Below are 23,764 nucleotides of genomic sequence, written 5' to 3'. Positions count from 1 at the left end.
TCCTTCAGCAGTTCTGCTGACCTATTGCTTCAGAGTATCTTACATCTTCTATACAGCTTGATTGACCCAGTAAGTAGTTATAAATTCCAGTTTTCCATAAATTCTCTTCCTGCCATCCACTTTTGCCAGTTACTGCCCAAGCATAACAGGAATGTTACAAAACTGGCATTATCTTTCATACCTATAGATCTTCTATCTCTTTGCCAAATGCCTGGTAAAAAAGAACAAAGTTATGATACTTGACTTGTATTAATGTTTAATCTTCAATGTTATTTAATAAGGTCATTGTCTCATGGACAGAAGTACAAAGGATAAAGTACAAATTTTTATAAGAAGTAACTGAAAAGCAGCACTTTTCCAAAATCCTTTCAACTCCTTTTTGATCTTATTTAAAAAAAAAAAAAAAAAAAAAAAAAAAAAAAACACACACACAGAACGTACCTTTTTCTTGGTTGCTCCTAATTTCAATGAATGAGAAGTATCCTATCTGAAGATCATACCAATGAGTAGTTTTGTGGACACTTGGGTAAAAGTGAATCTCATCACCCAGTGAGTTGCCCAGAGGTGACAACACACAAACTTCCTTTGAAAGTTCCATGTTCTCTAGTTACCTGAATACAATAAGCTCAAACAGATTTATCATTACAAAAGTGACTAATCATATACTACCACCTTTCAGAATATTACAAATTATTTTTTTAAAACTGTGAAATCTTTTTTTTTTTTTTTTTTTTTTTTTTCAAAAGTATTGGTTATCAAAACACCAGAGAAGAAGAGAAGACAGATTTGCTCTACTTAGAGCAAGGCCTTCCTATCCAGATCACTTCAAACTGATGAAAGGATTTAAACCTTCAGCATCACAAGCAAGACCCTTAATCTTCAGCTCTATAAAGAGCTTTTTCCCTGTCTGAGAAGTCCAAATTACCTTGCTTTCTCCCAGGTTGACCCTAACTGATGGATTCAGTTTCTACCTAGAAAATGAACATCTCACAAATCTTAACATATCCCTAAAGAAGAAGTAAAACAGCTTACCAGCATAACCTGAAACTAGACAACAGTTACTTCCTGTCACACACATACAAACACAAAAACCCCATACTTTGAAAAAATTCCAAATTAAAAAAAAAAAAAAAAACTTCAGAAATATAGCTTAATGAGAACAATCAGACATAAATATTACGTGCAAACAGTCAAAAATTAAAGATATGGAAACAAAGTTAAAGTTCAAAAATCAGAATACATACAGTTTTCCTTTAGACCTAACAAGTAATAATTGTACTAGAGACAAATGACCTGAGTATCCATCCTGTTTGCCTACCAAAATGGAGCAGCATATTCCCGTATCATAATGCTACGGCACCCTACTCAGAGTGGGGCTCAATTATCTTGGAGAAAGCCTAATAATAATGATCATACCAGCTTGGAAAAAAATAAAAATCTCCTCTTACTGCATTATTTAGCTTCATAGTTTGTGATTATGGAAATGTTCACATTTTAAGAACAATGGCAAAAAGCTGAACACTATTCATTAATGCAGCTAAATTTCACAGCATCAAAGAGCATAATGCAATTTTCCATCCTCATAAATTCTTACAAACTTGTGAAATCCTTGTTACACAAACAGTTCTTGCAAAGCTTTTCAGCTACCTATTTCTGCAATCAATAGGTTCAAAACAAATTGAAACACATACTGATAACGAAGTTCTGTCAACTAAGTCATAAGAAAACCCACACACTGTACAAGCTTCCCTTCACTATATAGCAGTGAATTCTAGTGAACAAACTTCCAGCCTGTTTTCTCAACATTTGATACCATTTCTGTGTCATTATCAAGTGCCTGCAGCTGCTCACAAACTCGAGGCCTTAATGTAATCAGTAACAGGAGTTATCATAACAGAAGTAATAAAAACGCTATTTATAGCCCAAGAATGCACTTGTTGAAAAATCCATTTCTGATCACAAGGCAATCTACCATATCTTGTTTTTCTGTGGATATATTAAGTTAAGAAGCAAACAGAGAGACATAACAGTGTGCAGCATATGCATACCTACCAGAATAGGCAGGAACGATCCATCAGTACGCTAATTAGAAGCACAGGCACACCTCTAAGATAACCGATATACATTTCTCTCTTGAGATTTAAGTATTAAACACCATGAATGCTATTGGGCTAAAATATGAGCTGATTAGCTGCAAATGAATGTTCTGCAACTGAACCAGGAGAAAAGAAAGTTCATGCTGTTATTGGAGCAGAGGTCTAATTTCTTCTCCCTTTTAATTCCTCCTCCTGCAACTACCCTTCTTGAAAAATTTTCTTTGGCCTGATTAGCATTTTTTTTAATCTTCCCATTTGAGGTGACTCCCATCAGGACTCTAACATGAGAGGCATACTTAAGTATGCTGTCTTGAAGATTTCCCTTTATCTTCATTCCCAAACTGAAGGCAGTCATAAAGGAATTAATTCCCTCAGAAGTAACAGCTTTAAACAAGTTCAAGACAAACAAGGAGAATATGGCCAGTGGTCAACTGTCATCTCCCACTTATCATTACAGGATTTTACCTGATTTTTTTTTTTGTGACATAGCATACATAAAAATTACTACTGCAAAGAGTAAGAAAATCATAAAGCAAAAATTTGGAAAAACAACACAAAATACTGTATTAGTGGCTCTAGAGTTATCATGTCACAGAACAAGCAAGGCTTCAGCAATCTGTTGAAAATAATTTACAGGAAGATACACATATATAATGAATAGAAAATCATTTTACTGACCACAAATATTTAAGACTATTTAATATGCATTACTTAGTTAATTCTACCTGGTGAAAACTAACCAGGTTTAACATTGATGTTTATGTGAAGGTACATTTTGTGTACACAAAATTTAAACTATTTGTAGTGTAGCAACATTTACACACAGAATTGTGAAATGGTGATATTCCTCACTTTGTCCTCCATAGCTATCAAGTTCTAATTTGAACAAATAACTCTCAGAACATCTTAACTGCAACAATCCAAAGTTATGTTAAGAACCACACTAAAACTCCTAACAGAAATTAATCTGAGTTTGAGCTCTACTCTTCAGGTAATATCCCAGCACTAGGGGATGACAAGGTTTTAGTATGTTTAAATACAAGTACTTTTTATCATCTTACATTAGTTTCTGTAGAGTAAAATTTATGGTAAACTACTTAGTGCTTTCTCCATCTGTTGCAAAGCTTCTAATTCAAAGGAGGTGAAAGGCATAAACCTGACAGTAATCACATGATTACTCAATAAGAAACATCTGAGTTGCCAGCTTCACCAAACCTCTTGCATTTCAGGTAATTTAACCATTCATCACTGACTACTCTCATCTCATTCAATACTATATAACTGTTAAACTGTTTTCATTATAAAATTAGGAAAATATGAAATCACAGAATCATTTAGGTTGGAGAAGACCTCCAAAATCATCAAGTCCACCATTAAACTACCACTGTCAAATCTACCACTAAACCATGTCCCTAAGCACCACATCTACATCTTTTGAATACCTTCAGGGATGGTGACTCAACTCAGTTCCCTGGGCAGCTTGTTCCAATGCTGCACAACTCTTTCAATGAAGAATTTTCTTCCAATGTCCAACCTAAGCCTACTCTATGTGAGGCCATTTCCTCTTGTTCTATTGCTTGTTGCTTGAGAGAAGAGATGGATACCCATCTAGATACAGCCTCCTTTCAGGTAGTTTTATGATAGGGTCTCCCCAAGCCTCCTCTTTTCTAGGCTAAACAATCCCTGTTCCCTCAGCTGCTCCCTGTAAGATTTGTTCTCTAGACCCTTCACTAGCCTTCATTTGGACACAAAATCCAGCAGGTGTTTATGATACTAGTCAATGAGATGACGAATGCAGATCAGAACAGGACCACAGAGGTTTTATAAGGCAAGATGACAAAACCGAAGGGAAAAAAAAAAAAGGGAAAAAAAATGAAGGAAAAATAAAAGAAATACAAAAGCACATGAGACAGTCTTATTTGTATCTGATTGAATATGGAAACTGCTGTGGCAATAAAAAGAGAAAATGATCTATGAAGCTCTCACACAAATGCAGACATAAGCATGCATGTTTAGAATTTCAGTTTAAAAACATTGGTGTTTAAGTCTTTTAAGATTTTAAAAACAATCTTTTGGGGAATAGAAAAATTCTCAATACTTTGGGAATAGCATTGATTCAAAAAGCAACAGAAGTCAGTCCTTTAAACAGAAAACCACACAATTTTTCTATGTTCATCTTAATCATAATCTAGAATAGATAATACAAAGTTACAAATGTTATTTAACACTGCTCTAATTAACCCAAACTGTGTGTCTTGAAGTCGGATGGGAATGTTTTTCTGTTTGGATTAAAAGACAGCTCAGACAGTGCTCCATAAAGGGAAGAGGTCATTAGCTTTCTGTTGTTATAACTGAAGTCTTGCATCCCCCCCCAATGGTATCACTCACTGACAATGCCACCAACGAGAAGCCACTGGAAAAAACACCTGCCTAGAAAATACGTATTTCATCATGTATCTGTATCCATGAAAGGTATGGAGCTGATACAGAATGACCTAACCATCTCAGTTCTCCAGTCTAACTTCTCATAAATGTACCCATTCCTGGAATGCTTATGAGAAAGAACAGTCCTAGCATCTACCACATCTCCTTCCCTCCTGAAAATTATGAGGGTTCAGGCTGCTGAACAGTCAGTCTTTTAAAGTCAAAGTCAATAAAACTGAATTATCAGGAGTAATTCAGCAATGTTAAAGCAGAAGTTCCCTGCAGTTTCAGCGGGCCTTAACTGGCAATTCTCTTATATATTCAAAGAAATAGAGACTGTTTTTAACATTGCCTGCTTCAGTGACCTTGTGATTACATGGTTCTTTAGAGAGATCATGGGACCACAATACCAGGTAGTGAACTCAGAATTCAGGAGATGAATACCAAAGCATAGATTTTTGGAGAAACAGCATTTACAAATTTGCAGAGGTTTTCTACATAACAAATTAGATCTATTGCAATCTACCAGAAGTTTCTTATTCCAAATACAACTTCCTGAATGGGACAGAAGAGGCAGCTTCTTGTACTGAGAAAACAGTCCTACCAGAAAAGATAAGAAAGTTCAGTTTTGACTTTCAGGCAGATGAAACCCAAAATAATCAAAATCAAAAGAATGATCAAAATCATTCCAATCTGACAAACACTGGAAGAAAACCAAAACCTCTGACAGTGCTGATGATTTTTTTGTTTTATCAAGCTACAAATTAGGGAAAATTTAAGCCTGACATAAGTGAATTAAAGGGGTAGGAGCAATATCCTAGTAACCAGCAAAGTTAGAGTGACCTTGTTTGCTTGTTCATTGGGGGGGGGGGGAAGGCGAAGACATGCTATTTTTGTAAAGTTAGAATGTTTGGAGTCTTTGCTTGGGTTGTTTTTGGACAGTAACAAAGTACAAGGTTAATTTGTAATAACATTGAGGGTTGATATGAAGTCTGACAGAAAGCAATTTCTTTTCTCCATAAGAAAGATACAATAATGAATGAACCAACAGAAAGATAAAATAAAATACAAAAAGAAAAAGACAAGACTTAAACATGAGATTATTCTGAAGTTTTGCCAAGGTTATGTTTCAGACAGCTTATGCTATGCCACCTGAATATAAACCAGGCAACATTCTTTATTGCTAAAATAAGAAATTTTTCAACTCTGCCTCCTGATTCTTGCTTATATAAACCTGTGACTTTCTGCCACCGTTTTGCGATGACTGGTCAAAGCATATAGGTGTGTGCATTAAAACAGCAAGTTGTAATAAGGCTCTAAGAAATTTTAACCCAGTGTAATAGCAATAAATCCTTCTTTGGTGAGAGGGCACAGCCATTTAAACAAAGAACAGAGTATGGAAACTAGAGCAAAAACCTCCAGCTGAGTCACTGCAAAAAAAAAAAAAAAAAAAAAAGTCCAACTGAATCAAGTCTCCTATTAGAGACTTCAAATAAAAACCTTGAGCTCTTTATGTTGGTTCTGTGTAGGATGTTTTTTCTGTTAATCTGTAAATTGCTAGAAAGACTTTTCTTGTTCCCTTGTGCCTCTCAAACTGAAAGTCTTTTGTGTAATTTAAGGGGAAGACATAGCAGGAACAGATATATGTTTAGGAGCTGGAAGGAAAAAAGATTAAGAACTGGTAACAGTGGATATGTGCAATGATCTCCAGCCTGGAAAGAAGTCCGGCAAGAAACAGAGAGACTAGAATTATAGAATAAATTTAACTAATTAATCTTTGGTGGGAAAAGATATTTCATCTCTAAAGCATTTAAAAATAGTGCAAATCCTGGAGTAATGCTATTCAAACCAAGGTTTCCAGACCTCCTTACATCTAATGCAAGCATTTGAAACCAAATATATAAAAGTAATGATGGGTACCTAAGGCGTGATTTTCTAGAACTAAAAAATATAGGGTGTTCAGATACAGTACCATGCACAGAGAAGGTAAGTGGAATTGACTAAGAAGAGATGCAAATGGCTCACCACTTTGTCTCCCCATCCTAACAGGATTTTTTTTCCTTCAACTGCCCAAAACACACATTAGATGTTAAGGCATACTTTGCATTGTAAGAACAAACAAAAGAATTATTGACTTGACAGCTCTAAGAGTATGGAAAACTAACATGAGAAACCTCCTGTCCTTCAAAATTTGAATATGGAAGTAAAAAATGACTACTGTGAGGAAACACAGGCACAAATTAAACCTTGCCCACACAGTTTGTACATACCAACATAATTATACTAGTAAGCACTCATTTATTTACCAGAATAAATCTTACCATAGTATAAAAAAAAAATAATTAATTAAAAAAAAAAAAAAACAGAAAATTAAAATTTATTCTGATTTCCAAAATAAGTTCTAAAAGCATTAAATGAACACCAAAGTTAGCCAATATTATAAATGATATACTCCAGATTAACTTACCAGCAAGTACGTGCTTGTACATTCATGAATTAACACATATGAATGAAATTGTTTTTGTGTCTATATTGTTCAAAAGTCAAGAGGAAACAGGAATTTAGCCAAAAAAAACCCTGTCATTAAAAATTTTAAGTACAAGATACTTAGCAATTTACGTCTGTTAACAGAATTATCTGTAACATTTTCAAGGATAAGGTTTCAAGAGGGTACATTAAAAGACCCTAAATTACAACTATAAAAAAAACGGTACTCTGATTGCAACAGTCAAAGCTCAATATAAATCATAAACTTAGAATAGCACACATTTAAAGAAACATATTTTCCTTGCCATAAAGTTCCCCTCAGTTCTTCTTTTCCAAAGAGCCTCACATGAAAATCTTTGTAATGCAAAAAGGGAAGCGACGTTTCACTACAATCAAATATGTATTTGAGTTTCTTTATACAACTATTTTCCAAGAAGGAACATTGTGGGAGTATATTTAGATTCTAAATGATTAAAATATCTACTTGTTTAGAACATCAAGAAAGACAAAAGAGGCAAGATATTATACCAAAGAATTGAGTGTTCTTCACCTTGAGGTTCACTTGAGTTTTATTTTTGCACTCCTAATTGAATTTAAAGAAACAAGGCACTAATTACCTTGAACTACTTTTTTGATGAAACACTTTTTGGCTTATCCTTGAGCAGGGCAAGAACTATCACTCCAGTGCAAATGATTCAGGCTTTGTTTCGGAAAGACTTAAAAAGAAAGCTTTCATAACTATAGTAACATGGTTTTTGGTCATTTGACAGAAGAAAGCTGAAAGTACACTAATGAACAGAAAATTTTATTTTTTTTACAAGTAACATTTTTCCCTAGTAATATCCATTTTGATCTTAATTAGAGACAAAAGTATGAGCTATTTATTTTGAAAATTAAGAAGCTAATGTACGTATTTTACATGTTCAGCTCCTTGCCAGTTCTTAAAGAACAGACTCCCAGACACTACTAGATTTCCATATGTGCGCTCACATACTCCACTTAATAACAGCAAACACCTAAACCAGTGTCATGAAAGGCAACATTTGCCACCATGTACTGAGTTGACTGTGTTGCATTGGGCATGAGGAGAAAGCCAGGTGTTTGTTTTTTTTGCCTTTTCAAATAAAAGTCTTTCACCCTGAACATAAAATTTAGTTTATGTGGACATCTCTGACACTATTCATATCAAAAGCACCCAATCCCCTCCTACATTTCTTGCAGGGACACCAAACTTGATGGTTTCATACAGAGTAGATTTCAAAATCCACAGAGTGGTCTTGCTAACCTTGCCAATTCAGCTGTTGATTTCATCTCCAGATTACTCCCTTAAGGATGAAGATATTAATCACACAATCCCACTCCCATTCACGCTACATCTCAAAGTTCCCCTTCCCAAACACGGGTGTGATCAGCTCCATGGGACCACCTCCATGAAATGCTCCACTGGGAACAGGTCAGCTGCGGAACAAGTCTGCCTGTCTCAGCATGGTCAATGCAGACTTTCTTTCCATCCTCCTGGCTCCCATTTCTCTCTCTAGGAGAATAAAATTTGTCACTATACTGACTCTGTACTATTACTGCTTGTTTTTGAACCCTGTCATTCCCCTCTCCATTCTTTTTTAAATTAAAAAAATATATATAAGTAAAAAATTAAGGTTGCCTCTTGAAATAAGCTTTTTCTAACTACTGCTAACATGTTAGGATTATGAGTCTGTGAGAATATAACACACAATTATTCCAAACAGCAGGAAGAAGAATTAGATCAACAGCTGTGTTTTTGAGGCAGACCAAGTAATGTTCAGACACAAAGATTTCCTACTTCCCAAGCACAAAGATAATTCACCATTCCGCTATGTGCTTTTTTACCAATTTGCTGTTTGCTCCACAAACAGATATGTTGTTCAAGCAGCATGTTCAATGCTTTAAGAGTATTTATGATAAAAGATCATGAAAAGACAGTAAGAACATCAGTTTAGAAAAACAAGAGTTCTAAATAATGTTAATAATCTACTCAGAAAAAGAAAGATATTTAAGAACTTCAACCTTTCAGATGTCACGGGTGTTATGAATACGAGAGTGGTAATGTCACAGATAGATATTTCTGACAACTTCTTTTTTCCCTGGAAATAGAAAATCTTTTCTGGAGATAAAAATAAGACAAAAGAGGCATGAATTATTTTTTTCTTTTTGAAACACATATTTTGATAATAGTTACCTATTAGACATAAGTAGAAACTCACTCTGTAATTTTTATTTATTATACCTGAAATTAAAAACACAGAAGACGAAGAAACTAAATCAGAAATAAAGCAATCTAAAAGAATCATTGAAAACATATGTAGATCATCACAGAGTGAGCAGAAATTATTCTGGCAGCTGTCAACACTGTATACAAAAAAAAAAAAAAAAAAGGAGAAGAAGAAAAAAAAGAGTGCTTAAGTGTACCTGGTTCCTCTTGTTTCTCTTAAGAGTTAGGAAATTATCACACTGCAATAGTAATATCCATGCTCTTCAGGGCTATATTCAATTACGGGTTTGTATAGTGATTAGGTATATGCAGAAGGAGCTGTGTAGGCAAACCCAGAACATGGTGTGGAAATACCACATTTCCAAGCACAGCCCCCACAGCTAACTATGGGAAGTCAAAGCCACAGCTTGCTCCTCCTTTTTGCACACCTGCTTAGCATTCACTCCCTCTCCTTTTCATATCTAAGTAATTTCACAAAGATATTAGAAGACTTCAACCTGAATTTCAGATTTACAAGTTTAACTCAATACTTCCCATTTGGTCGTAACCTTTGATAGCTTCAGATTAATAACAAAAGAATAGTTGTGCCATGTCTGACAAAAGGTCTGCGTAGCCCAGTACCATTTCTCCAGTAGTGGCCATACACAGATACCTAAGTAAAAGGCTTTGTGATGAAAACTGTGGTCTTGTTAAAATGCCTCCAGCAAATACAAAGACTCCTCTCTATTTTTCTGCACTCTGGAAAATGGATTAGGCCCTCTGTAGACACTACTATTATTTTAACTTTCTTTGGTCAGTAAACCAATGTTTCTTGATCCTGCTTTTACCAGAGGGTACTACATTCTTCAATGGTAAAATGGGGGAAATGAAAGGACTGCAAGAAGAAACTGTCACAAAAGGTGTAACAAGAGCCCGTCTAAAAAAACATAAGTGAAATCAGTGAAGCCATGAACTTCAGTTTCTCAGAGATTGAAGCTTACATTTAACTGGCTTAACTGATCATGACAGTCAGTAATTTTAAACATGACAGGCCCCAAATGCAGACAGTTGACCTTTCTGTGTTAAATCATGCTTGGGAAATCTACTTTCCAGTTGCAAGCATGAAGACTACCACAATGAGTGCAATTTAAGCCGGCAACAAGAGTTATTTGAATTAATTTTTAAAATGTGACTCCCAATCCTTATGTTCTGAAAGATAATGTTACCAGTTTGGTGGTTTTCCTGCCTCTGCAGAACGACTGTCAGTGCACAGGCATGAAACTAACATGATTTTACCCCATTGTATTTGCAGTGCTTACATATAAACTGACCAGGAATACTCCAAATTAGCATTGCTATCGTAGGAAAGAATTAAAAGTGATACAAATAGTCAGAAAGACACCACAGCTATTTTTAGAGAACATACAATATATGACAAGATTGAATCAGTAGAGTTTCCCAGACACACATGATTTTCACAAGAGATGGGAGGGAAAAATAAGAAAATGTTTCCCATTAAGGTGTCCACCCAGAAATCTCCTAGTAAAGTCTCTGGCATCTATTCTTTCCAGCAGGTGCACAGAAACAGACATGGCTGGTCAGCTTCAGGAAGGTTAATACAATTACACAAAGCTTCAACTTTCAGACCATTTCTTTATGCAAATTTAAAAACTGAATTAGCAACATCAGTAAAAGTTCTTACACCTCCAATATCGCTCCTAAAGCTGTTAAGACAGAGATCTTTCAGACCACCAGAAAAAAAGAGAATGTGAAGGAAGTAGCACCCTTAATCTCACAAGTGTTCCTTGTCAGACTTCTCTAGAGTCTCAAAAAAAGGAAAAAAAGGAACAGGTAAGCTTCTAAGGATCTTCAACACCAGTAATCTCCATTAATTGGAAACTCTATCCTCTATCTCTGCTCAGGAAAACAAATACACTGCTTGTGAACAGAACCAAGAGCACCACCAGATGTGTCTGCCCACTCAGAACTTCCCTTGGCTGACACTTTAAGGTATTTATAGAAATATAGTAACATCATCAAGACATATATATACAGATGTATAACATCAACTACACACACACACACAATATACACAGACATATAGAGAGACACACATATAACAGCAACTATGCACATAGATACAAAATATAGCCACGTACACAGCATTTGTTCCTTTCCCTTCAGTTTCTTTTGTATTCCATTATCCTTGAAAAATTAGACATCCAGAAAAAAAAGGAGCTGATCAGTGATTGTTAAAGCCCTCCATGCCATAGAACTGATGACAATACTTGGAGGTACAGAGGAGGAAAGAAATTAACTTCATATTTAAGGACATAAAGTATTGCCTGCCCATGGTTCGGCTTCATCCAAAAAATCCGTACAGTCCAATTTAGACCCTATGTAAGAATAGTCATGTCTTAAGTCACAGATTCTGAAACCTCATTGCCTACAAGCACTGATGATCTACAGGGAAAATTTCACCAAATTACAGAAATATGGAACACCCTTATTAGAAAAATATTTTAATAGGTAACTTGGGTTTTCTTCAAGCCTTCATGAAACTAATTTAGTATTTGTCAAATAATAATTTAAAAATCTTACCTGTTTTTTTCTTGAAGTTGCCTTGGGCAACAGACTGGCTGACAAAACGGATGCGAACGGAGAGCAACACAGCTCAGGAAAAGGATTTGGAATTGATGGGATCTCCAAAACACTGTCGTCTTTCTTTGTTCTCCTATTTCAACAGAATACATAATAAAAAGAGATAATTACAAAAAAATGTTGTTAAAATTGCAGTAACCAACTACAGTGCATGCCATACTAAGGCACTAATACCACGATATTTTCTGGTTGCAGTAATTAGCTTTTTTGTGCAGTTATTTTTTAATCAGTAGGCTGAATCTATTAACATATAGTGCTTAACTCTACTTGAAAGCAATCCAAGCACTCAGCTCTGAATATAAAGTTGTTTTAATATGTGTAAGTCTTTGCAGACTAAGAGCATGGATATATTTATATTGGCTCCTCAGGACATTAGTAAATATTTTGTTGTCCCTGTGTTCATGCCATTCCCTATGTACAAATATTACAACAGCAGATACATGTAACATCTCAGCAATACTTCCCAAGTACATCACAACTATATATTGAACAAATGGAAACTCTTTTTTTCCCCAGAATCAGGAGTCGAAGTGATTGACAAGACAAAATAGTGCAAAGCAAATGAGCATACAATCATTTCCATCTTCAATTACTTTTGTATCTGAATCTCCATAGCTCCATCACAAAATAAATGTCTCAGTAGTTTCTGGTGACTTAAATATATCTGTGTTGTAAATATCACCAAGCAGCACTTGCAAGAGTTTGGAAGCTAATCGCTGCTGTACTTGCTGAAGAGCTCCGTTATACACTGCCTTAAAGTGCCGCATTAATAACACGGTTGGCTAAAATGCTGGGCACATTACCCTGCATGGTTTTCTCACACGGCAAATATCAAAGAGCACTTTTTCTACTTGATTTCATTTGGGGAGCAGCACCCAAAGCACCCCAGGTATTTGACTCTGCCAGTGCATAATGAGATTTCTCTACATGTGTGAGTTGATGACTCCAAGCTTAATGTTTAACTTTATTACATTCATTATTGTCGTTTGAGATTTCACATACTAATTGGTATAAAAGTGTGGAAAGCCATCAAGGTAAGGTAACAACGCGGACTGACGACGGTTTTTTCTGGAAACCAACAGAGCACATTCCTTTAACGTGACACTCAGCATTAAGGAGGAGTGAAAAATAGCATATGCAGCATTTCAATATTTCCTAAACTTGATCGGATGCTCAATTAAAATAAAAAAAATAAAAAAAAAAAAAAAAAAAAAAAAAAAGCTCGCAGTTTCCTGGACTAAAAATAAAGATCAATGCCTTTCAGACTAGCCTCAGGGGTACCAGACACAGCGCGCACATCCCCAGCAGCAGCAGTGACAGCAGCAGCATCGCTGCGGTGAGGCAGCTCTGCCAAGCGCCAGGGGAAGCCGCTCTGACAGCGAAGTAGCGGCTCGGGTGGGCTTGGCGAGGCGGGATCGGCAGCGGCGTCCCTCTTCGCCTCAAACTGGGAAACCTCTTAGAAATAAAAAAAGGGGAAGAGACGGGGGAGGACGCACCCACGGCAGCAGACGCGCCGCACGAACCCCTCCCGGGGCACCACCAGCCCACCCAGCAACTTTTCAGAGCACGTTTCGGGCCGGCAGCCCGGCGCAGAGCCCCTCCGCCCCGCCGTTAACTTTCCCCTCGCCGCGTGTCCCAGCGCCGGCCCCTCGTGCAGCCCCGCTCAGCGCCGCCCAGCAACTCCCCACACCCCGGGCAAGGCCGGGCCGGGGTCGCCCCGCCGCCGCTTCGCCCCCTTCCCCGCCCCGCCCGGTGCAGGCACCCCCAGCCCCCGGACGGCAGCGGGCAGGGGCCGGGGCCGGGCTGGCGGCGCCCTCGGGACCCCGGCCTTACCTGTCGGGGGGCGGCGGCGGCGGCGGGTGCCGGCCGGGGGAGCGCACCTCGCCGCGGGGGCCGGGCGGCACGGCGGGCAACGGGGCGGCCATCGGCGGCGGCGCCGTCCCGGCAGCGCGGCAGGCACGTCGGCGAGCGGCCCCGGCGCTGCCGGGCGGAGGCTGCTCTCGGCTGCGGAGGAGGGGGGACGCGGCGGGGAGGGGGGGTGGAAGCGCCGCCCGGGCGGCGAGCGGCACCGAGCGCCTTCCCCGGCACACGCCTGCGGGCGGCGGCGGGGGCGGGCGGCGGGGAGCGGGGGGGGGACCGACCCACGGCGTCCCGCCTGCCTCGCCTCGACACCTGCCCCGGCTCGGGGCGGCGGGACGGGTCTGACAGCGGGGCGGGGAGGCTGCGGGGATGGGGAGACCCCGCTCCTGCCCCGGCGGGCAGCCCCCAACGGCCATAACGGCCCCCAACGGCCGTAACGGCCCCCAGAGCGCCGCGGGGCTCGGCCCGAGGCTTCCCTGCCCCGCTGCCCGCGCGGTGACCGCCGCCCGACGGGCCCGGGCCGTCTTGTCAGCGCCACACGAATCACGAACTGAGCCGCCCGGCGCCTCTGCGAGGTGGGGAGTTGGTGACTGAGGCTTGCAGAAATAAGGGGTGCACAGAGCTGGGAAGTGAAGGCGTTACCTTCGTGCCAAGCAAGCAGCTGGGAAAATGGGAAAGCTGGGTGCCCGGCTCGGCCAAGGACGTGCGTTGAGCCGCAGCTCCTGCGAGCAAAGCGTGGGCAGCTTGGGCCTCGGCCTGCTCTGCTGCAGCCTGTGCTGCTGAGGAACACGGCTCCTGCCCTGGTTTGTGTTCACACAGCCCTCTGTGGTACTTCCACGGCTGTTAGTACCAATGTCGTCCCGTTACCAAATAAAAATCCCCCCTCGCTGTCTGAAGAGCAGTCACACGGCACCAAGCAGAACGGGTAGAAGTGTGGAAGTCACTGGACCTGGTTGAGAGGTGAATGACTTGAGTCTAGCCCAATGCCAGGCAGAAACTGCTGTATGTAGAAACCTGATTTTATTCGGCTTCCTCAGAGGCAGTAACTGAGAATACAGAATGTCTGGGGATAAACGTGCTTTTCTGTTTTCCTGAGCCCACTGAAGAAATCCTCACACACACACCAAAATTTTCAGTCAGAGAAAGATTTAATTTTTTTTTTTTCCAAAATAGAAGCAATACTCAGAATTTTCATTTTTGCTGAGTTGCAAATGATTTTGCAGGACATTTGTTTTCAATGAAACTAAGGATTCCTTGTCTTCTAAACAGTTTATTCTCTGTTATGCTGACAGTCAAAGTGTGTGTGCGAGTTGATTAAGAATTCTTATATACAGGGACTGGCGAACATATCTGGAATTTTACACTGTCAGATGATTGATTTGATTTGTTTGTTCCTTGCGAACAGCTATCTTTTTATACAGGCCAGACTAATTTTGTCTAACTGATTCACTGGTGTATATATACATGGCATGTTAAACTTCACTTTCTTCAAAAGAATAGAAGAAAGAACAACTGGTGTGTGTGTTATAGGTAGAAAACTGGGCTCAGGAAGAGATAAAAACCTTTGGGTGGCAATTCCATTCTGATACTAATCAGCATTTTAAAAGTTTGGCCACAAAAAGAAAATATGTGTTGACTTTTCACCCAGTCTGTGCAACTTGTTTCATAGCTGCAACCTGACATACATGGTAGGTTTTTGTGTCTTTGGCTTAGTCATGTAATTGGTTTAGAATGGCAGGCAAATAAAAAAAAAAAATCACAATTAGAATATTAACAAATAAATTAAATACTTCTGCATTTCCAAATAACTTTGCTATGATTCCAATGAGTCATGACAGCAGAAAAGGAAAGATCAACAAAGATGTAATGCTATTATAATTTCACTTGAATGTAGTAATTAAAAAAAAAAGACTAAAATTTTTAATTTTTCTACTCATAGTCTGTCCTGATGCTTGCTGCTTCCAGTGCTTTCTGAGTAGTGCAGCACAAGAAAATACAGTCATCAAAACACTGAGGCACAGAAAGATCTGATTGCTCCAGCATAGAACAGCAAACATTGCATAGGTGAGAATGTGAAAGTTTCTTCTGACTTACTGTTTCTCTCCTTTCAAACAATTGTAAGAATAAGAAACAGTGCCTGAACTTGACGAGTTTTCTGAGAGCATTTGACCTAAACTCTGTTCAAGAGTAACCTTTTTTTAACTTCTACTTTGAACAAATTCAAACCCAGTCACCTTTGATGACAATTAATAATGCTGGTATTAAAAGGCTCACAGATTTTTGCTATGCCCCAACACCAAAATACTTGTTTATAATACAGTTGAACTGTGTGTCTTGGCTTCATTTTTATCATAAATGCACCTAAGCTGCCTACTCTTTCATACTTTGCTTCTGCAGTGCAATAGTCCTCATTCTAAGACAACTTTCCATAAAACTAAATTTCTGGGCATTCTTCAGTCTTCAACTCAATAGATTTGTTTTCTCTTAAAAAAAAAAAAATCTTTTGTTAGCCTTAGTCATATCCAGGTGTCTATCAAGTAAAATTAAATCTACATATCAAAAAGAAAAAAAAAAAAGCACAACAGATTCAAGCTATTCAGTATGCACCCCACTTTCAGAAAATCAGGTTCTCCATTTCTTAAAAGCCTGTGTGCTATTTAGAACTACAGCACTTGATTAATGTGATAAAATTATGCCTTTAATTAGAATAAACTTTCACGGTTATTACTAACAAAGTGAAATTTTAAAAAATCCAAATTATCTGTGATTATCTCTAAAAAAACATGGATTTTTTATTTCACCATTCCACACATTCCCCCTTGTTTTAATCAAGGTATTTTGAATTTGTTTTTGTGGCCTGATCCTAAAAAGTTTCACTATAATTTCTTAAAGATGGTTACACTAAGAGAAATAATACCATACTTTTACACCGTCTTCTGTCATAGTAACAGTAGCAGAGAAAAGGATTCTCTCTACTGAACTGCTAGGTTGAAGCCACAGAGGTAGTTAATTCTTCCAGTGCAAGGCTATAACCAGGCCCAAGTCTTGTTTCCCAATGTAAAGTTTCCTCTACAAGTACCCTAATGTGACTTGCATCAAATGTAATATAGAGGGTCATCTTAATAATAATAATAATACCTTGTCCAGTAAAAAATGGCATTCCCCAAGATGTACATCTGAATTTGTAATTTATGTGTCTGTTATATTGATGCACATAGAATATGCTGAACACAAACTAACTTTTCTTCTTTGTGGTCCTGACACTATGAACTGTGCATCATTCCTCATTCCTGAACATTTTGAAAGCTCATTTTTAACTTTGAAAACTGGCCCATCTGTTTGGGCAGTACTTCAAGAGAGCCAAATTTATCCTATGAACACTCAGAGATATCAGTATCTAACTTCTTGGCAGTAGTGCATAACTCCTTGAAAGTTATCTGTGGTTGAACACTTTGTAGGAGTTTTGCCTATTATTACAGTGTGCATTGAATGTTAAGTTTAGCATTATTGTTGAAATGTGTATCTTCAACTGCAGATAGGGGAAAGATTCCAAGGGATTAAATCAGTACCACCAGTCTCAGTAGGCTCCAGAAGCTGCTCTTCACCCTAATCTGAAACTCCCTCTGCGTGTACTTACACAAACCACAGCACAGTAATGCTGTGGTGCTTCCCCCAACTTAATTTTCTTCTTCTGCACTTACTGTTGAGAAGCAGATTTGTGCTCTGTTTTGTTGTTTGCTTTGGGCTTGGGATTTTTTCCCCACTGAAAAGCAGGAACACTTAAGTGTACTTTCATAAGGAACATGAGTACAGGGATGGATTTTATTGCTATCTTTGACAGGAGTGTTTGCTATTTCAATAGCAAGTTCTGTGATTCCTTGTGACAGCTTTGTCCTCAGACCAGAACATCTCCCTGCTGGAATTTTCCCTTGAACTGTAACACAAGAACAGAATTAAATTCAGTGCAGGGTTTTGAGAGTGATACCCTTCAAGTCAATCAAACCAAAACAAGAGCTTATGATTTCTGAAAGAGGTCTTTGTAGCTAAAACCAAATAATTAGGTTCAGTATAGGGTTGACTGGGTGTCATGTAGGTCCTGTGAGATGCAGGTCAGACAACATGACATACTGGCTTCTGCTCCCTCAGCCTGAGGTTGTATGATATTGATCATTCAGCAGCATCTACAATAAAATGGGTATTAGGTGATGTGATCTGCACTGGCCAACCTTGAATTTTTTTCGGGCAAAAAGTTCCTTTCTAAATAGAGAGAACTGTAATAGTACAGGGTGAACATTACATATATATGGATTACATTGGCTAGGTTTTCATCTAAAGGGTCTAACTACCAGACTAGATGTAGTCTGGGTAGTTGTGGATGGATGAACCACATAATATACTGCTACAGTTATTTCTGGAAGTGAATAGTCAAGTCTCAGGAAACCAATGTAGCCGTGCCAAATGTTTGTGTTGATAGCTTTGTAATGGAAGAAACATTTTACTTTGAATACATTTCTCTGTTCTTAATTATCCATAGTAAACATTTGATAATTAATGTTTCATTAGCACCTCTGGAATAACTACTGTGAAGAGTGGACAATTTTAAACATCATAAACAGAATATTTAGTAAAATTTAAAAAGTGATATTTCACAACAGCAGAGTATTACTGATACTTTTTACAGTCCTTTTTCTAGAATTTTGCCTTATACAGAAAACATAATTTCTGACCTTACATACCTTCAGAATATTTTACACAACCATATAATTACTATGAAGTGAAGGGTGCATGTGGCTTAGCTATCTTATACTTTGTGTGTTTATCCAGAATGTAGAAATTCAGTGTCTGTAATGTCAGTTGTTGGAAATCAGATTCAAGGTCTTTTAACAGTAGTCATTTTGTAGGAGAAATAAAATGCAAGCATAAAAAAAAAAAAAAAAAAAAAAAAAAAAGGAATGTAGAGCTAAAATGAGACTTTTTACAAACAGCCACACTACTCCTAAATCGCAGCCATTTCTGAGCTGCTGCCAAGGACACTGAAGCATTAGTACCAGACAAAGCATATCTCCTGATATGCACAAAGAGGAGAGGAGATGTGGAGTTATTTGGGGCAAGAAGGAACAACCTATCTAGTCAGACTCATGTAAGATAGCATTTCATTTTTGTTCTCATAATCACAAAGTTGATATAAGAAATTTAAAGACAAACTTAATCCTGTATTTTGAAAAAAAAAATACGTACAGTGATTCACTTACCTAAATGCAGGGATCTAGTACCAATTTAGGTATCTATTCTACCTTGCCCTAGGAAGACATGGGTTTCCTGTTCATCCCCTGTCATATATGACAGCCCAGTGTGTATGTTTTAGAAATTCTTGGACGTTAAATATTGCACCAGATATTTGTATTTAAGTGCCTGAATTTTACTCACATTGTTTCTTCTCTGCTTCTGTAACATGCAGCTCACAATAGACCATGCATGACTTTATGAAACTAAATGAAAGTCTAGTAACTTCAGACATGCTGCATTATAAAATTGGATTTTGGTAGCTTTCATTAGATCTAAGGAGGTTTTTCTCTCATTCAGGGAATAGTAAGAAAATTAAATGTGATTGTGTACATATCTTGTGATGTGGGGAGGAATCTCTTCCAAAATCACTGAATAACTTAGCCTAAATTTGCACCTTCAAATTTGTGCCAGCCCTGATGCAGCAAAGCAATTTCTAAATCAACCTACCTGTGCTTGTGCAATTTAAAATGTCTTGAAAATGGGCTCTGAAATGGAAAGCTTTGCTGAATCTTAATGATGGAGTAATTACATTGTTCCCAAATGACAGAAAGTAAAACAAACAAACGCTTATCTGGCCAGCTGGAATTCCTATGGTACTGCATCTGTAGGATAACATATCTGCCACTATTTTAATACATCACCTGGTAGGGCATTTAGTACTCTTTGGAATAAATTAATCCCACAGGGTTTACACAAAAAGTATTTGTGTACTTTCTCAAGTATTTCAAGAGTTTTTTTCCAAGAAATCTATATTCAAGGAATGCAGTATTCAATAAACCTTTGAAAAAATCAACCTACTGTTCATGTTTTAAAAGCATTGTGCTGACTACTTGGAAGTTATTATATTAATAGGTTATTAATGCAAATGTCTATAATTCAGGAATCCTATCTAACAATGACAATCTCAGCACTTATTATGAACCTAATTATCACAACATCAGTACACCTAACATTTTAATGTATTTATTCCCTTCATGCGGATGAGTAAATGTTTGCATTTTTATGCGCCTGAATGTCTTTAAAAATTAACCCTAAGTGGGTGTTTAGAGCATCTGACTTTAGACACTGTAGCAGGGCAGCTTGGCCATTTAACACAGAGGCATAGAACTTCCATGGAGAGAGACAGAAGACTCCAGAGATCAACTGAAAGCACCTAAGGCACCTAAGTGCTGACAGCCATCCCAGAAGACCTTTTGGTTTCCTGTGGCTACACTGGAAACTTAGGGTGAACTGTCTTCTGACCTAAGTATCTCAGGTAGCTGTTAAAAATTAGACAATGCAATTAATTTGCTCCGTGACTTTCTCATGATCTAATGAAATTTGTGGCTGAGCAAGGAATGCAAACTCTGAGTCCAAAATTAGTTTTCTAGCAATCAGGCCATCCTTCTGTGTAACTATAATGAAGCTTTCTTGTTTCTAAAAATAAAAGGTAAAATATATTAATACTTCAGTACTCCTGACAATAAGCTTTAAATCTGGTCTAAAAGGTGATCCTCCATTGGGCTGTGGAAAAAAGTACATTTTTCTTTGCTTTCAAGTTTATTGAAGCTGTGCTCTGTAGCTATTCAGTAGCCACCCTTTTTTCATTTTAAAAGCATTTTTTTCCTAATAGTCCTAATTTTACTATTGCTAATAGCACAATTTCAAAACACTGAGTATAGGCATCCCACTAGTCCACTTTTTTGTATTTATGAAGGAAACATTACACAAGACATGAATAATATCATACCAAATAATCCCAGAGAATAGTGTTTTACTCAGTGGTCCTCTAAATTCTGGTAAGTCAAAGAATCTTACAGAATTTTCCCTTGGAGTGGAAAGGGAAATGAGAAAACTGGCTACTGAACGTGTTCATAAATAATTTGCACCTGACTTCAAAGAAAATTAACTTCTGGTGTATCTGAAGCATTTGGGCAACAGGTGTACAAACTGAGATCACATCTGAAATTAGGAAAATTATTAGAGCCACTCAACATTTTTAAATTCAACCTTCAGTGTCTTCAGTCAGTTTCATGAACTTAGCTCAGTCCATTGTTTGAGAATTCAAAGATGATAAGCCAAATCATGTTTTTGTTTGTTTGTTTATAATGTTCTTTGGACTTACTTTATAAAACAATAGAAACGTAGTTTTCAGACTTCTAAGCCTCTTGAACTTTCATTGTATCATCCAAGAAGAACTATTGAACTGATGTGTTCCCTTTTCATAAGTCATGGCTTTAAAAAGCCATGTTAGACACATAAGTTGGTATTCTGTCTTACTGCTGGATTTCTGTGCTACTGGATCACTCAAGATTACCTACCCATTCCTCGTAAGGAACAAGCACACAGTCACATTTCTGTCAAATTAGCCACAGTGCATGATAAAGAATCTGTAGTGGTTTTATGTTTCTATGTTGACTTTATGCAAACTGTGGGAGGACAGACAGTATCTGATCTGGCATAAAGCCTACTGGTAAAAATTCTACCCACCAAAACTCTTAATGAATTTGAACCAACAAAGTGCATTTGTGGATGTTTGAGTCCCATGGCTGTGGCAGCTCTGATCAAGGCCTTGAGTCAATTTTAGCCTGTTGTCAAGCCATGTCAGAGCCAATACTAAGCCTCTGACCAAGAAATCAGACTAAAGCCAGATTGTGTCACTGAAGATGACACATGAAATTTCCTGACTGTTAAAGCATACTTTGTGCATGTTAGATGGTGCCTTAACTGAATTCCAATTTACATTCTGCAAACCTGCTTGGTTTTAGTGGGAGAAATTTTGCACTGTAGCTGGAAGTAGTCCATTGCATACTGCATTCAGCACAAATGTAATTGCAGTTCAGCAGTTGTTGATTTATTTATTTATATATATATATTTTTTGCATGGGCTGAGTTGCTTCATTGCAGCTTAGATTGAGGCAAAAATGGATGTACAGTTTTCACAATATTTTGATTTTCCATGTGGAGTAAAAAGCCATCACCTATACATGAGGCTCCCAAGCATTCTACTTTTAAAGCAGCTTTGAAAGGTGTATTCCCATCTCTTTTATTAGCACAGTCTCTTCAGAACATTTCTCTTTTTGTTTATTTGAAAGGAAAATCTACATTTAAGTGATTTGTTAAGACATTTAAAACCCATTTTCTACAGATAGTTTGTCTGGCTCTTGCAAGAACGTAGGCTTCTATTATAACATATTGGGAGCTTTTAAAACCAAAGCAATTCATAATAAATTTATTCAAATTGACACATTTCTGGTTACAGTCTCTTCATTATTTCTTCAGAGTTATGAAACATGAATTATATCACTGTAACCACACCACCAGTCAAGGAAATCTAATTTGCCATGAAGTATGTTTGTGTAGTCATTGTGTAGCTCAAGGCATACATCAGATTATTTTCTTGTACTGTTTCATATATTAATGTTATTCCAGAGGCTAGAGTGGTATTATAATCTCATCACATCTAGTTTTAAAAAATATTCTTACACAGCAGGCTCTAAAAATACATAGCTACATAACAAATTAGAAAATATTACATCACTAAAATCTATTAGACATACACATTGAAGTGTATTTCAGATTGGTTTATATATTTCAAACACTTTCTGTTTAAGCAGTAGACATATTTTATCATTGTAGCTAACCAACTAGCCAGTATTATATTCAATTCAAATTAAAGCTGAATTAAATTAACACAGCATAGAAATCCTGAATCATGAGAACAGAATCATTAGAATGATCAACATAAATGAAAAAATGACTTTTTAAAGCAAAATGAAAACGTTCTCCGTAAGTTTTTTCCTCTCTTATACTTCATTTATTAAATTCTTCTAACAAGAATGAAGTGAATTATACATATATATATATTAAAGAAGCTGATAGCCTCTTTTACAGCTTCTTAGGATGGAAAGATTTTTTTTTTCTCTCTCTCACTTTGCTGTCAGAAATGAAAGCCTGAGCTGCAATTATTAAAGGTCTGAATTTGCATTTTTTAGCAATCCAGAGAAATTAGAGCAGTTATTGTTATGATCATTATCATTATAAAGTTCTTTGTCAATACATCTTCTAACAAAGTTGTTGGTCAGCTGTTTGTTAGATGCCCTTCCAGTTATCAGATAATCTCATAGTAGATCAAAAAGAACAGCAGATTAAAATGATAGCTTTGTATACGCACAGATGGTAAATCCTCTATAAACTAAAGCAACTGGATGCAGTGCCTACTGCTAGCAGCTAGCGCAGGAAATTTGCAGAAGCTAAAAATACAGTGATGGATTTATTTGTTGATAGCTGATAGGACTATGTCTCCAAATCTTGTTCTTGTTGAGACAAGAAGGCTAGGCAACCTCTTAGTACTAAAAAGTCCCCTAAGCCAAGACCTCTGAAGCTTATTGTACCTTGAAGAGCTAGTTGAGGGAGAATGTTAAAGACACAAAGGCTCTTGATAAGACCTTACTAGCCTGACCTGCCAGTGAGAGGGAATAGAGCTCAGATTCTTTCTGGAGTAGTAGGAGAGGCTATCTTCTCTGCCAAAAATCAGTCACCTTCAGATCACCATTTAACTGAGCTGATTGAGTAAAGCAGGCCACCTTTCTCTGTGAATGATTCCATACAGACCTGCCTTGGACCATATCCAAAGCCAGCTCATGCGTAGACCTTCTGAAATGGTGTCTCAGAAGCATATTTGCTATAAGCACTTGACAGAAAAAAGTGAAAGCCAAACAGAGGTTTACTGTACCTAGGGAGA

General features: G+C 37.7%; 1 protein-coding gene across 1 annotated transcript in view; it reads right to left on the bottom strand.

The window, feature by feature from the left end:
• GRB14 (growth factor receptor bound protein 14) overlaps positions 1-13,820 on the bottom strand; it is a 64,158-nt gene extending 50,338 nt beyond the window's left edge. Inside the window, exons 1-2 of the mRNA XM_032190023.1 lie at positions 13,729-13,820; positions 11,836-11,968 (exon numbers count right to left, since the gene is read on the bottom strand). Coding sequence (XP_032045914.1) covers positions 11,836-11,968; positions 13,729-13,820 — 225 coding nt within the window. The remainder of the gene's footprint in view (positions 1-11,835; positions 11,969-13,728) is intronic.
• Between the last annotated feature and the right edge of the window lie 9,944 nt (positions 13,821-23,764).

This window comes from Aythya fuligula, chromosome 6, assembly GCF_009819795.1.
Source record: "Aythya fuligula isolate bAytFul2 chromosome 6, bAytFul2.pri, whole genome shotgun sequence".
NCBI lineage: Eukaryota > Metazoa > Chordata > Aves > Anseriformes > Anatidae > Aythya > Aythya fuligula.
This window is presented reverse-complemented; position numbering and strand designations above follow the sequence as displayed.